This window comes from Paralichthys olivaceus, chromosome 23 (assembly GCF_024713975.1).
Source record: "Paralichthys olivaceus isolate ysfri-2021 chromosome 23, ASM2471397v2, whole genome shotgun sequence".
Taxonomy (NCBI): domain Eukaryota; kingdom Metazoa; phylum Chordata; class Actinopteri; order Pleuronectiformes; family Paralichthyidae; genus Paralichthys; species Paralichthys olivaceus.
The window spans coordinates 13,121,900-13,136,348 of record NC_091115.1 but is presented as its reverse complement, the minus strand read 5'-3'; the positions used below and the strand labels follow the sequence as shown (position 1 = coordinate 13,136,348).

Sequence of the window (14,449 nt, the reverse complement as noted above, 5' to 3'; positions counted from 1 at the left end):
CAATTATTTAATAATGTATAATAAGAAGAATAATCCCCCCCACACTGCCCGGTCCTCAAACATGTCAATACACATTGTAGGCTCTTGAGTTCGCCATGACAAAAATAGAACAATAAATACTATATCGAGCTGTTTTGCTGTAAATTTCCATGAATTATTCAAATAAATATTTCGTTTATTTAACTTCAGTCTTAAGTTTTTTGTCGAATCGCTGGTCTACGTCTACGAAACAGAAACCTCTTTTATTTTTTCAATCAGGCAAATTATCGGGCACCTCACGACGCTTTGACAACACAGCGGGGTCCTCCGTTTAGCGCCAGTTTGGATCGTCTCCCTCGCCCTGAGTCTCTGTAGAAGATACGAGACGAGCTGAATGAGACGTTTAACTCAATCTCACTGTAGTAATGGCTCATAGCTGGGTTTAATGTTAATTACAGGGATGCGCGTGTTATAGTAACGGACCGGGCGCGTTTAGAAAGTGTGTCAAAGTTGCTTTAGAGCGAAGGACCCAGAGCTTCATAAGAGCCCGAGGTGAGTTGTGTCATTATCTTTAAATCGTCATAAAATATTTTATCAACAGTTTCATTCTGATATTCGCAGATAAATGTCTCATGTCTGTATTAAACCCTAAAAGTCTTTAGTAGCTGGTTAGGACATTAAAAGTTGAGTGTGAACGTCGGTTTAAATGGACCCAGTGAACCTCTGAGATACTAAAGTTTCCACAAGAACAATCAACACTTTACTTAAATCTTTCTATAGAATGGGAGTTTTTTTTATGTTAGTAGTGGGGACACTGTGTTTCCTGCTCAGCACCGCTGAGTTATAGATTGTATACGTGGTGAGACTGGTGCTTCCATTTCCTGGACATAAATGATAACATGGAAAGGACATTTCTCCTTCGACATCTTACCTTGGTTGAAATGATCAATGTTTACTTTATGGGGTTAACGTTTTATCAATCAATATAATTTATAATAAGAGTTATAGGATATATATTGGTTTGCATGTCTTTCATCTGAAGCTCCACGATGAACATGTTAACCTTTTCGTTTGATCAAGTTGAACTTGAAAGGTGTGTGAATGTGTTTTTCTAGAGAGAAATGCTTTTTAACTTAAAGAGCTGCTAAATTAGATTCTCTTCCATCTGTTATTCTGCTTCCTTATAGGTCACCAGGTCATCTGAAATCAACCGCACCATTAATATATCTAAAATGGACAGTAAGTATCAGAAGACTTATAATAAACGTTATCAACAGTTCAGGAAAAAATATTTACTCTCATTATCTGTTCAGGTGAGGATGATCTGGACATTCTGACGGCGCTGCTGGCCGAGAGCGAGGATGTCGGCGAAGATCAGGGCGATCAGGGGCAGGCAGACGACTTAGACGGCCTGTTTGATGATGACAACAACGAGGAGGAGGAGTACAAAGATGGCATAGAGGAGGAAGAGCAGAATGCAGGAACAGAAGACGCAGTGTCAGATCTCTTTGGAGATGTGGATGACATTGAAAATGAGGAGAAAGACACTAAAGGAAAGTCAAACGGAGCAGAAGCCAAGTCCAAGGAAGATTTACAAGGTTTGAACCATAGCAGTCGCTGCTGAAAATTGTTTCTTGTTCATGTGCAAAGTAATTTAGTTCAGTATAATGTTGCTGGCTGAGTATGTGTTCACCACTGGAGCCGTGTGTCTTCCCTCTCCAGAGGAGCTGAGAAAGATGCAAGAGCAGATGCAGAGGTTGCAGCAGCAGCTGGAGGTGAGTCAGAAGGTTTCCACCCCAACATCCACTCCAGTCAGGACAGGAGGGAGCTCAACTGCTCCCAAACGCATGACCCCGAAACCAACACCTCCCCGACAGATCACCACCAAAATGGCTACGGCTAAACCGGCAGCTGCCACACAGAAGACACAAGCAGGTAAATGATTTGTTGTTCTCTGAAAACGTTTGCTATTTAATGTTACACTTTAAGTACAAAATAAATCAGAGAGGGAAACAGACGATGATTGTGTCTTTGTTTTCTGACCGCAGCAACGTGTTCATCCACTCCAGTCAGAGAAGGAAACGTGAAGCTTCAGGAGTCTTCTGACTTTTCTGACCAGCTGAAAAACGCTGACTCCTTCAAACGCAAACCCAGGGTCGCCCACTTAGCCAAACCCAGCACATCACCAGGTCAAACATACACTTAAACCATCTTTTCATAGATAACAGAATTGCGAATTGTAATTTGAAGACTGATGTTCTTTCCTCTCTGTTTTCCCCTTAGAGGATAGGGGGCCACTCGTGGAGATAAAGCTCGGCAGCTCCTTCAAGCCTGTAGAAAGCACCAGCAATGTTTCCAAACCCCGACGTTCACCTCCAGCCTCCCTCACCAAACCGTCACCAGCTGCATCAGCTTCACCCAAACCTTCTTCTCTCCCTGCTCTTCCTAAAGATGTGGCTGTTGAAAAATACTCAGGACTGCGGCTCAGGTGAGGACACAGAAAAATGTGCGATTTACTTTTTATTTAAACGGCTTTTCAGTCTGAATCAAGGCATTTTTTTCAATTTCAGAAAACCTCGGGTTTCCTCCATTGATATGGACCGCAAGATGGGTGACCGCCGTCTGATCCGTCTGTCGCAGGTTCCAGACTGTTTGGCTCGGGAGAAGCTGGAGGACAGTGACTGGGTGACGTTTGCAGTATTGGTCAACAAGGCCACACCACAAAGCAGCGGCAGTGTAGGTCTATTCACCTTCCTCCCATCTTGGATTGTAACTGTCTGTGTTTTGCTGAATACTGTTGTGTGTCACCAGTTACAAATCACATTTATTCAAACTGGAAAAACTGAAAATGTGTCACCTGTTCCACATACCTTGTATGTTTTATATGAAACAAAGATACTGCAACATGTGCACTCTGGTTGTTAGTTTGTCAATCATGTGGCACATAAATACAATGGATGGAGTGCATAAATGGATTTTGTCTGACTATTCACTAATTTAAAACTCAAACTTTTCAGCACTACTGGACTTGTTCCATTTAACGTTTTCACTGCTTTTTCTTAAACATTTCTGCCATTTCCATGTCTCTATTCAGTGCAGCCATATCTCTGTTACAACTAACACTGGATGTACATCATCGATCGAATAACTTACAGCAAACTGGCAGCTACAAATTGTGATTGGTGGAAAAACTAATTGATGAGTTTTTTTCATCACAGCAGTAAAACTCAATCTAACTTAAAATGTATTGGAGATACTGTGCAGCATCACAGCCCTGTCTGAACACATCTTCTCCACAGGGCAAAACCTTCAGCGTCTGGAAGCTGAACGACCTCCACAACCTGGAAGTGTATGTGTCTCTGTTGCTGTTTGGCGAAGTTCACAAAGAGCTCTGGAAGACGGAGCAGGGCACCGTTATCGGGCTCCTCAACCCAAACTCCATGAAGCAGAAGGACGGATATGATGGGGTGAGTGCACAGGAAGTTTCCAGTTCTCAGCAGCACAGTTTGAGAATAGTTTTCTCTCATTATCTTGATGTTGCTGCAGTTATTTTACCAGAGACCCACCATCGAGTAAATCACCACCTTTATTAATTTAGTTTTGCTGAGAGCAGCGTTTTCAGTTCCCGACATTCACGTCTGCCGAAAATCCCCAGTTAAATATGATGTCCACCGAGCAGCTCTGCTGAAGCAATTTGGTTTTTCAGGTTCCCCAACCAAATGTTTCCTGCAGTTCTGGGAATCCCACCGATGACCTTCCAGTTCTAAGTCTGGTTCTCTCATCTGTGGCCCTTAACTTAAACTTTGAATGACATGTCAGAAACCGATCTCCTCGAAACACTCCTGTTGGAATATTAAGAAAATTAGGGAAAAGTTTCTGCTGAAAATCGTAACTTTTCTCTCAGAGATCATCAAATGTCTCCAGAAAAAACTGTTTACATGAGATATCCTCTTCCTAACTCCGGAAGTATGTTTGTGGTGAACTTGTACAGGTCAGCCTGACGGTGGATCACCCACAGAAGGTGCTGCTGATGGGGGAAGCTCAAGACTTCGGCACCTGCAAGGCCATGAAGAAGAACGGAGACCCCTGCTCTCAGATTGTCAACATGGTGGGTGCATTCCTTCAGGCTCCTTCTCTCCCTAATTTTACCGATGTTTTTATGTCCATATTCTCAATATTCCGTTGTTTGTTTACAGTACGAGTGCCAGTTCTGCCAGTATCACGTCAAGGCCCAGTATAAGAAGATGAGCTCGAAGAGGGCTGAGCTGCAGTCGGCATTCTCTGGAAAAGCTCCCAACAAGTTCAAAGGGAAGGGCGGCAGCCTGAAGGATCGGCTGTGTCAGGACGGCTTCCACTATGGTGGCGTTTCCTCGGCCGCCTGTGCTTCGTCACTGTGAGTCGTAGACACTTGATTTTATGTTCTTGCAAATGACTCTCATGCAATGGCCAACATGTAAAGTTTATTTTAATGAAACATATTTAATTAATGGTAGAATTAATGTATTATATAATAATGTATTAAAAGTCCCCTCTGTTGCAGACAGTCTTGTATCAAACTGAGATCCCAGTTTAGATAGTGGTTGAAATGATCTTGTTGAAGTCAATTTGTGGAGATCTACTGCTGTATTTAAAGCCTGGAACACACTGTGGGTTTGGTCAGAATCTCAGCCGCCTGGCATTTTCACGAGCACATCTGTGTGTTACAGAACCGCCTCCAAACCCGTCCAGAAAACTCTGGACAAGCTGTTTGTGAAAGGCTCGGCTCAGCTCGTGGCTAAGGCCAAGAGGCTCGGTAAGGAAGAAGACACACTCATACTGCGGACACAATTACAAGTCCAATCACTCTGATCAATATATTTTATTTTCTATAGTTTTCATGGAAATGCACCTCCATTTTATATCTTATATATATATATATTTATATATTATATATTTATGTATTATCTATATCTTAAAAATATTTAGATTTTTTTACGATTTGTTTAATAAATGAACAATTCTCTCTAAAATTCATTTTTTTGTGCTTTTTTCTTTGATAGGTGTGCAGTCTGGTGAAGTTTCAGGTTGTACAAATGAATTCAAGAGTCTGTTGTCGATGCCAACACCAGGAGCTCTGCAGCTGAAGAAGCACTTAGTCCAGGGCAGCCAATCAGGTACACAGCTCTGTTTGCTTAGTACTAACAAATGTACAGTTTGACAACAATGATTGATTTCACTGTCTGTGTTCAATTTAAAGTTCTGTTTTAAAATAGAAAATTGAGCTTAGAAATGGAAAATGTTGCCATAACACACAATCACATTCTCAACTCTTGTGCCTCAGAACCCTTAAAAACCTACATACATCTGTCAGGGTTGCTACCTGACTGGTCGCCTGGTATTTACAGTGCACAGATATTCTCATTATTGATCTGTTGTCCATCCTCAGTCTCCAAAGATGAGACTGGTGCTCCAGTTCAGTCCATCACAGCCTCTGACCTGCTGAAGCAGCAGAAACAGAAGCAGCGGGAGCTTCTGGAGAACCGCCGACGAAGAGCAGATGATATCCAGAAAAGGGTGGTGCAGAACTCTACAGGGGTCAAACCCGGATTGTCGTCATCCTTACGGGGCCAAGATGGTCTGATGTCCCCGAAAGCAGCTTCTGAGGTGCCCAGATCCACCCAAAGCCCTGCAGCGCCCCATACGCCCACCCTGGGCAGAGGCTTCTCTGAGGGGGAAGACATCCTCTTTTTTGAGAACGGCCCCCCTCCAGCCCCTGCTGCCAGCGCTCTGAGCCTATCAGCCGCCAAGCTGGCAGCTCTGAAGAGACTGAAAGGAAAAGGGACGAAGCTTGCAAAGGAAGACCCCAACTCTGTGAAGAGGAAGAGGAGTAATGACGGTGAAATCAACGCCCGGGTGGAGAAGAATCTGACCTCACCCACAGGTACATGCACACTCACACATTTTTTTCCTGTACCTTATGTTTATTTTTATTTCTAATATAATTAACTTACACTGTACAAATTATTGTCAATCTCAAATACCCACAATTACACACAATTCTTGTATAAAAACAACTTTTAAAGGGGCAGATCTTCACCATTTCAATATGTGGCAATTAGATTAATTTTAAGATTTCAAATAATAATGCTAGTAGCAGCAAAATGAAATTGCTTCTACTTTTACTTATAAATCATTCCGTTTACTCATGACAGGACAAGACATCCACTTACATATGAAAAGAAATGCGTGCACTTCATTTCAGAATTCTTCGACAGGAAATTAGCGGATTTCGTTTATCATCACCGGCTGTTACTTACCTGAACAGGTGAATCGTCAAACAATGAGGAAGAGGAGCCAGCCCAGAAGAAGAAGAGAGAGCAGCTCCGCTACCTTCAGTCAGAGGAGTTCCAGAAGATCCTCAACGCCAAATCTCGTCACGGGGCGGTGCTACAAGCGGTATGACCAGTGCATCTATTTGTGTAGCCCAGTTTGATTAGAGTGCATCTGATGTTCTTCTGTATTTATTACATCAGATACATATAAATCTGAATAAAGTGTGTTGAAACTAAAGAAACTTAAAGAATCCTCCCTGACTTAGGCGGAGTACCAGCTGCAGGAGCGCTACTTTGATGTTCTGGTGAAGAAAGAGCAGATGGAGGAGAAGATGAGGGGCATCAGAGAGATGAAGTGTCGGGCTGTCAGCTGTAAAAAGGTACTGAGCGGCTTGGATTAGCAAATGTCTGTTATGCTATTTTAAAAAATGATCATGAATAATTATTTCAACTAAGGTTTGAAATAATCATAAACGAGAACATGGAGATGATTGGTCGCCTCTGACCGTCTCAGAAGTTGGAGAAGTAAGCTTTTTTTTTTTCCCATGTTCCCCTGATTCCAGTGTGGTTACACCTACTTTAAGCCGGCGGATCGCTGCGTGGAGGAGAATCACGCCCTGCGGTGGCACGATGCACTTAAACGTTTCTTCAAATGTCCGTGTGGACAGAGAGCCATCGCTCTGGACAGACTGCCGCACAAACACTGCGGGTGAGACTCCGGCTTTGTTGTCTCTTTCTCACATTTAATTTTGAAGTGTTCTTTATTCCTGGGTTAGGGTCAGAGAATTTGAAATGCTTTACTTTCCATTAGTTCAGCAATAGTGAATGAAAGCTAAACTTGAGTAGCATCTGGACTAATGAATACAATCAAAGAGTGTAGTGTTTTTATTTGATTGATTTTCTATCTCTTCTCCCTTTGTGGCATGAATAACTAATGCTGTTTTACCATTGCAGTAACTGTGGTCTATTTAAATGGGAGCGTGATGGGATGCTGAAGGTAAATCTCTCTCTGGCTCAGATTTCCTCTCATGTAAAGTCAAATAAATAAATTTACGGCTGTGAAAAAAAACACTCCTGAGGTTGTTGTTGATATTTTGTTACAGGAGAAAATAGGACCAAAAATCGCCGGGGAGCTTCTCCAGCCTCGAGGAGATGAGCATGGAAAGTTCCTCAACAGCATGAAGTGACTTCATCTTCATCCCTGCTGCAAACTGGTTGTCAAGGGAACAGTGTGTACTTATACTTTGTTTGTTTGTCGTGTGTCTTTCTAAATGTCTGTAAATTTTGTTTTTAAACATGTTGATTATGGAGATTTAAATGTCTGATTACATTGGCTGGAAAGAATCTTATTAAAGTAAGAATTTGCATAAGACTTAATGTGAAATGTGTGTTTCTACTCAGTTTGCAGCTGATAAGCACAAGTGAAGAAAAGATGGTAAATAAGTCCCTCAGGTCAAAACAGCAACATCAGGTCAGTTTTTATATAATGTGACTGAATAGTAATGATTGCCTTGTTTCCTCATTGTTAGACCTTTTCACAACAGTAGAAAAGGAATGAATGAAAATGTATGCTTCAGTTTCAGGACCCTGTTGTTCCTGCTGCCTCACAGTCACACAGTCTTTTCTACCTGAGACACTTGAACTGAACAGAGCCATTGTTGTTCTTAGATCTGTGCTAGTCCTGCTGTGGTCCGTCAAAATGTCTGCTATGAAAAAGGATTATCCATCTAGATACAAGGTGAGATCCCAAAAAACTAATATTAGGCATAAGAAATTGAGGATTCTTTCATGCAGTATTCTTGCAGCTTGATTGAAAGGGGACTGTCAGGTCTTGGAATCATCTTTTATGTTAAGATAAGGCTGTTTGCTTGTATAATGAACTTATTTCTGTATTGCATTAGTGAGGAGTTATTACTGTAAGAATCCCATTTACTGTTAATAGTTATGAACAGAGACATTTTCTTCACGGGGACTGAACCAGTCGGCTTCGATGGGACACAAACTTCCACTAACACGCTCCATGTGTCGCAGCGAAGACTGCAGAGGCCAAGTGGCACTCGCTCAAGTCTCTGAGCCAATGGTGTTAAACAGGAGAGAGCTGAGGTGGAATCATGGTATAGATATGAAATAAGTGTGATTAGTAATTATACAGAGCCATGCCTCATCATTTTGAAGCTTTAATTAATTTTTTTTCTCATTACCCCGTTGCTGCTTTTTTCCCTCCTCCTCTTTCTACGTCCTCAGTCTCTCGTTGCCCAGTCTAATATTTCCAGAGTGGAATGTGGGATGAATTTCTGCCTGATGACTTCTGCAGCTCACCTCTTCTTCTCTTTTATTCCACACCACCTCCCTCCCTTTAAATTCTCCAAATACCAGACAGTGCTCGCTCGAGTCAAAACACATCAGTGGTCTGGTAATAAGGAATCTCCTCTTTATTTGTCATTTACACTTTAAGTAATGATGTCACTCTCAGGCTGACTGAACGACATATATATATATTTATATATATATGTATATAACCATGAATATGTGTAAAAAGGCAATAAAACCGAGCATGCAAAACAGTAACGATAACTTTTAGCTTCAATACAAAAAGTGCACTTTAAATGCACTCTACAGTTTAACATGGAGACACATATTGCACAGTTTAGGCTGTATAAAAAATAAAGCAAAAGAAAACTTTCATCCTGCAGATTAAAGTAGAAAAAATACGGTAAAGATTTCAGCACTGGCTCTCCACGTGTCACAGTAGCAGTACCACTGCTGCCCCAGTGAGAGGCGCTGTATCTCCCACCCCAGCAGGTGTGCTCAGTGGAACCAGTGGTAGCGAGGATAAAGGCCATCGTAGTGATATTCTCTGAGCTGCTCGTTCGTCTCCCTCGATCTCTCATTTACCTCTGTGGAAAACAAACGCTCAATTAAAGCAGCTATAATTAATATTTTTACAATAACTCGATACTCGACTGAAAGTACTTATAACTCTGAACATCAAATCGGTAAAATATCATTAAAGTTATATATCAGTCCTCTAAACTGTTAGCATTTAGCTAAGTGCACTTTACTGTTTGTAAAACTGCGTTATTACGATAACACATCATCGCACTGACTGTTTACAAGCAGAACAGTAAAAAGCTGTTTATCTCCCAGCAGTCATTGTAAACTAGACACATTGAACATTTCTGTGATCCAAAGGCAAGTGCAAGTGTCGAAACAAAATGACCAACATCATTTGTTAATGTGCAATTTAAAAAAAACCTCAAGTTTATTTTTGCATTTGCGACTGCAGTGGTGTAGCCATCTTGGAATAGTATCTTTTTAATTCAGAATAACATGTTTTTCTCTATTCATGCTGAAGTGGTGCATGCACTGACCGTTTTGATGGACTGTGTTCACTTGTCTTCCTTCAACCGGATCAGTTATTTTTGTTTTCCTAAAATAACTCATAACCCCGAACACTGCGTCTCTGACGTTGAAGCAGTCACATCTTTGTGGTTAGCAGTTCTTATTTTAGAAACTGTCACTGCAACTTTATCATGCTGACAGACAACCACAGAGAAGATTGTCGGTATGGGGTCAACCACAAATTAACACTTTGAATCGGTGTGGAGTCTCCGGCCCTCTGCTGAAGCCCACAGGCTCGTGGGTGCCGAGCGGTTCATCTGAGATCCAAACAAAAACTCTGGCTTCCCGTGGTCGATTCTTTCATTGAGCCTTTCTCGTGACAAGTGATATTTAAGGTTGTCCACAAGGACCAGCTGGAGCTAATGCTTACAACATGAAATAAAAGGGATGCTCAGTCTCTATGCTCCATCTTTCTGCCTAATTTAGTGTCTTGGAGCAGAGTAAACATCTGTATTTCCAGCCCTCTGTAGAAAGGGGGAATTGAGGGACAGCTGGACGGTGGTTTCTTCATTATTTCACACCTGTAGAAAGTTGTTTTCATTCATTCTACCTCGAGTCCTGAAAACCAAAAGCAGCTGAATCCAGGTCTTACCATCACGCTCCTCCTCGACGTAGTTCTCATACTCATTCCTCTGCTCCTCTTTGTACTCCCTCCTATGCTCATCCGCTGCAAGCCGTACCCTCTGCTCAGCTGCAGAGAGGAGAAGACGACAGTGTCATCTGCATGCACCCACTCATGATACTGATCGATAAAACGGGTGCAGCCATTTCCTGTTCCCTCCTTAAACAACCTTGACGCATCAACTGCTGGCATGGTTCACATTTGGCTCAAAGCATTCAGCCTCACAGAGCTGCTACCATGGCTGTAGAGCTGAAGTCTTATTAACCATTAGATCAATGAAAACCTCAAACAAAAACCTTTGATTGTTGTTTGATGCATGCAAGTGTCTAGTGTGTCTAGTTAGTAATAAATGTAGTCAACCTGCACTACTTACTGTAATGTGTATTTAAGTAAACACCTCCTCCTCCCTATCCCCACCCATGCAGGTAAAGAGCAGCCATCGTATATATTAGACTTTACTACTCTGACTTTGTTTTTCCCTCAATTTCATAATCAGCTTATAATTGTAGGATAACAACACAAAGTTCCATGGAAACACAGACCTGCGTCTACTCTGCAAACGTATTTTCCACATTGATTCGGGGCTTGTCTCTATAGCAGAGCCAGTCAGTCATTTGGTCGCTCCTCCACTTTCATCCAGACTGAAGCTACTGCATTGCCAAATTGTTGGGGTCGTGTATTTTATCAGATGCATTTCTCTGTCCCTTGCTCTAGCTATCTTTTCCAGGATTACCATCCATAGCTTTAAATAATGGTGCACAATCTGGTACTTTTTCTTGGTCAACAATTTTTTTAATGCTCCTTAAATTCTAGCCTTAGCTACTGGGCTGGCAAGGTGCACAATCGACCTCTCTCCAGGAATGTGGGTCTGTGTTTTCAATGCCAAGACCTTTTTTTTGGTGCTCCATTTGTCGGGCAAGACGAACTGAGACACAGCCTTGTCTCAGGAGGCTGGTTCAGGGGCACACATGTGCTTCTCTGATGGGTTTCAGCAGAAAAGAGGGACGTTTACAAAGAAATGCTTAAATGAAAAGATGGAAAGAAATGCTGAATATTGGCAAGTGTGGCCCTTTCCATTCTTTCATCTCCGGCTGCACGAATCTGCTTCTAGTCAGTGAAAGATTGATTTAGAGGCGCATGCTGATGATACGATCCTTGTATGTTTGCAAGATTCTCCTGCAACACCTCTTGTGTGTGTGTCGGTGTGTGTATCGTGCGGATGCTGGCAGTGGAAGAATGAGCTTATTGTGCAGAGAAGCAGAGAGGGACAGCCTGCTCCATAGTACCCTGTGACTCCTTCTGCAGCCTCCAGCTCGAGTGTGCATGTGTTTGTGAGCTGCTACAAAAACACCTGCCTAAGATTCCCCTCCGCTGTCTCTGCTTCTCTCTTGAACTTTCACAGCTCGCGGTCAAAACAAAAGTACTATAATCCTCAGACTTTAAAGGGGTAGTTCACCCAAAAATGAAAATTCACTCATTATCTACTCTTTGGAGTTTCAGGGGTAAATACAATTGAAAATCTAATGCAATCAGAGTAAAGTAAATAGTGTCCACTTCTACAACTAAAAAAATAATGCTCCTGTGGTGTCATCCAAGTATCCATCAGCCCCGACATTCAAATTCAACTGGAAACTGTTTTGAGCCTAACTGTCCTCTGTGATCCAGATGTGAACGTTGCTCTGGAGGAGGATATTTTTACGTTGTGGTCACCATTTACTTCAAAAGTATTGAATTTGGCTGCAACGCTGTTTAGCCCAACACTTCACCCACCCCTCCATCGACATAGTGGTGAATACATAATGAGTGAATCCTTTTAACCACAAACCAACAAAGCAAAACTCCCCCACAGACCCACATACACACGTTCTCTATACAGGAGAGCAATCATCCGTAGTTAAGGCTGCCCACAGTGTGGCCACATCAACCACACATATAACACCAAGTATGAGTAAACACCACCGCCGACACTCATCTTCTTCTCACTACCAGACATTTCAGTCAAGATCCTGCTGGTATTCTACTACTGACACGACATTTTAAGACTGTAATATAAAAAAGTTTTTTAAGAGAAGTAATACTGCTTGAATTCATCTTGTCTTATCAGGTCACATATTTATCAAATTTAGGATTTTCCAGTCGTAATTAAAAAAGGAGTATCCGTTATCTATTGCAGACATTTAAAAACCACATCTTTCTGGCCGGCAGCAGCAGCCTTTATCTCAGCCTCACCTTGGAACTCATAGTATTCCACCGAACGGCGACTACGACGCTTGAAGAAGTTGGAGGCGTCCGACTCGGGCATGAACACCTGCCGTGCTGCGCCTGAGGGTCAGATCACATGTTTGAGGTCACACATGGAAGACAAAGTCAAAGTTATGTGAAAAAGTGAAGAGTGTAGAACTGGTGCCACCTTTAGGGTCGGCTGGTTTAGGGTCGTCCCGTACTGCGGCGTTTTCCACCAAACTGGAAACTAAGGGCAAAAGGAGAAACTTTTATTTACTGTTTTTTGCTTTTGTCATTTTATCCAAACTAAGAATCTTCAAACTGAACTGATTATGTCACTGAATCAAATCAGCAACATTTAGCAGTGCATTAGCAGTTTTTTTTTAAAGTCAGTGGAAGCCAGAGAAACAATCACAAATTGATAACTCTGTCTAAATCATTTGGCTGCTGAACTTGAACTCTTTTACAGATGCACCAGCTCGAAACAGACCAAAAGTATTGGTGAATCACGGCCAAATGTAACTTTAATTTGGAAAAAGTGACCGAGCCTGAAGTATTTCAGTAGCTTGAGACAAATTTATTTTCATTAATCACCTCTGGAAACATTTCTTAAAACTTTGATGCAAATATTGTTATTGTAGTTGTAAAACAATAATTATCATATATTCTGAGACCTGACCTGTTATTATGAGGTTATTATGAAACTAATGGTCAAATCAACAAATTAACTCATATATTAAAAGTCAAGTCTAAAGTTCTCCCATGATAAATATTAATTTTCATATTAAGTAGTGACAGTACATATCCATATATTGTGTTTTTTATGCTCAAATCTCTTCTGCTTATCTCCCCTGAAGATGTCAAATCCCCAAATCCCCTCCTTCCCCCACTCTTCCTTTTCCCCACCCCGCCCACACACACACACAATACTCACAGGTGAGGATGAGGAGGGTGGTGAGCACAGAGAGGACAAACACTCGAGTCCAGGACATGTTGACAGAGCCAGGTAAGAGCTGTACTGGACTTAAACAGTGCACCTAACTCAACTGGGAGAGGAGAGGAAGATAAGGGAGGGAAGGGAAGAAAGGGAGTGGGAGGAGATGGAAAGGGAGAACGGCTTGGAGAGGGGAGGGAAGCTGCTGGAATTTCAATCTCCCAAGGGATGGGAAGAAGGAGAAGAAGAAAGCAAGGAGGTAAAAGAGGAATAATGGGTTGAGGTTTAAGTAGAAACCAGGGTTTGGTAGACAGTGAAAGTCAGAAATGAAAAAGACTTAGGAGGCCCAAATAATCAAAAACATATAGAAGAAATGCTTTTTCCAATAAGTTAATTTATAAACTAAATTTGCAGGCTGGTGTAATTCTTTTCAGCGGCTTCGTCACAAAAAGTCATCCGAGACATTGTAAATATAAAATATTGATTGGAGGAGCTGAAGAAATCTAATTGAATCATTCAAATTTGACTTAGGGTCGTCAGGTTCTCTTAATCATCTTAAAAGAAAATATAACACTGGACTGTACAGGTAAAACATTACAGGAATAAATACTGTGTAGCTGTGTGTACTAGGGAACAGTTTCCTTTGCAGGAAAATGGGCAGAGACGACAGGCCACTATGTTCAGATCTGGAGTCTGGGGCATATTTAGCAGCAAATGAGCCTGAAAACTATTTGCAGTACTTGCATTTGTGTATTTATGCGAATATGCAGGTGTGTGCAAAATATATCCTCGTATTTGGCTTTAACTCTGAAATGGGCTCTTCTGTGCTGCATGTGTCAAAATGCAGTGAATGTGTGTAACTAGCATGTGTGGGTGTGCATGAGGCAGTTTATCACCATCCACCTCTGTGACACATTCTCCACATTTCAGTTTCCTGCATATGAATGGCACGACTGATTATTATATTTCACAGGTCAA

The 14,449-nt window shown here is 41.8% G+C and overlaps 2 protein-coding genes across 2 annotated transcripts; one reads left to right on the top strand and one right to left on the bottom strand.

The window, feature by feature from the left end:
• Nucleotides 1-303: 303 nt before the first annotated feature.
• mcm10 (minichromosome maintenance 10 replication initiation factor) lies at nt 304-7,662 on the top strand. The gene is made up of 18 exons (XM_020092519.2): nt 304-531; nt 1,167-1,218; nt 1,293-1,577; nt 1,702-1,914; nt 2,028-2,168; nt 2,263-2,467; nt 2,550-2,715; nt 3,279-3,446; nt 3,971-4,087; nt 4,176-4,372; nt 4,686-4,771; nt 5,019-5,132; nt 5,405-5,899; nt 6,284-6,414; nt 6,557-6,670; nt 6,854-6,999; nt 7,245-7,287; nt 7,394-7,662. The coding sequence occupies exons 2-18, from the start codon at nt 1,212-1,214 to the stop codon at nt 7,475-7,477; spliced, it is 2,712 nt and encodes a 903-aa protein (XP_019948078.2). The 5' UTR covers nt 304-531; nt 1,167-1,211; the 3' UTR covers nt 7,478-7,662.
• A 1,037-nt stretch (nt 7,663-8,699) lies between these two features.
• On the bottom strand, nt 8,700-14,351 carry ucmaa (upper zone of growth plate and cartilage matrix associated a). The gene is made up of 5 exons (XM_020092182.2): nt 13,472-14,351; nt 12,725-12,784; nt 12,544-12,636; nt 10,285-10,383; nt 8,700-9,187 (listed from the first exon to the last, which is right to left on the bottom strand). Exons 1-5 carry the CDS (start codon nt 13,527-13,529, stop codon nt 9,099-9,101), a joined length of 399 nt encoding a protein of 132 aa, XP_019947741.1. The 5' UTR covers nt 13,530-14,351; the 3' UTR covers nt 8,700-9,098.
• Nucleotides 14,352-14,449: the final 98 nt, after the last annotated feature.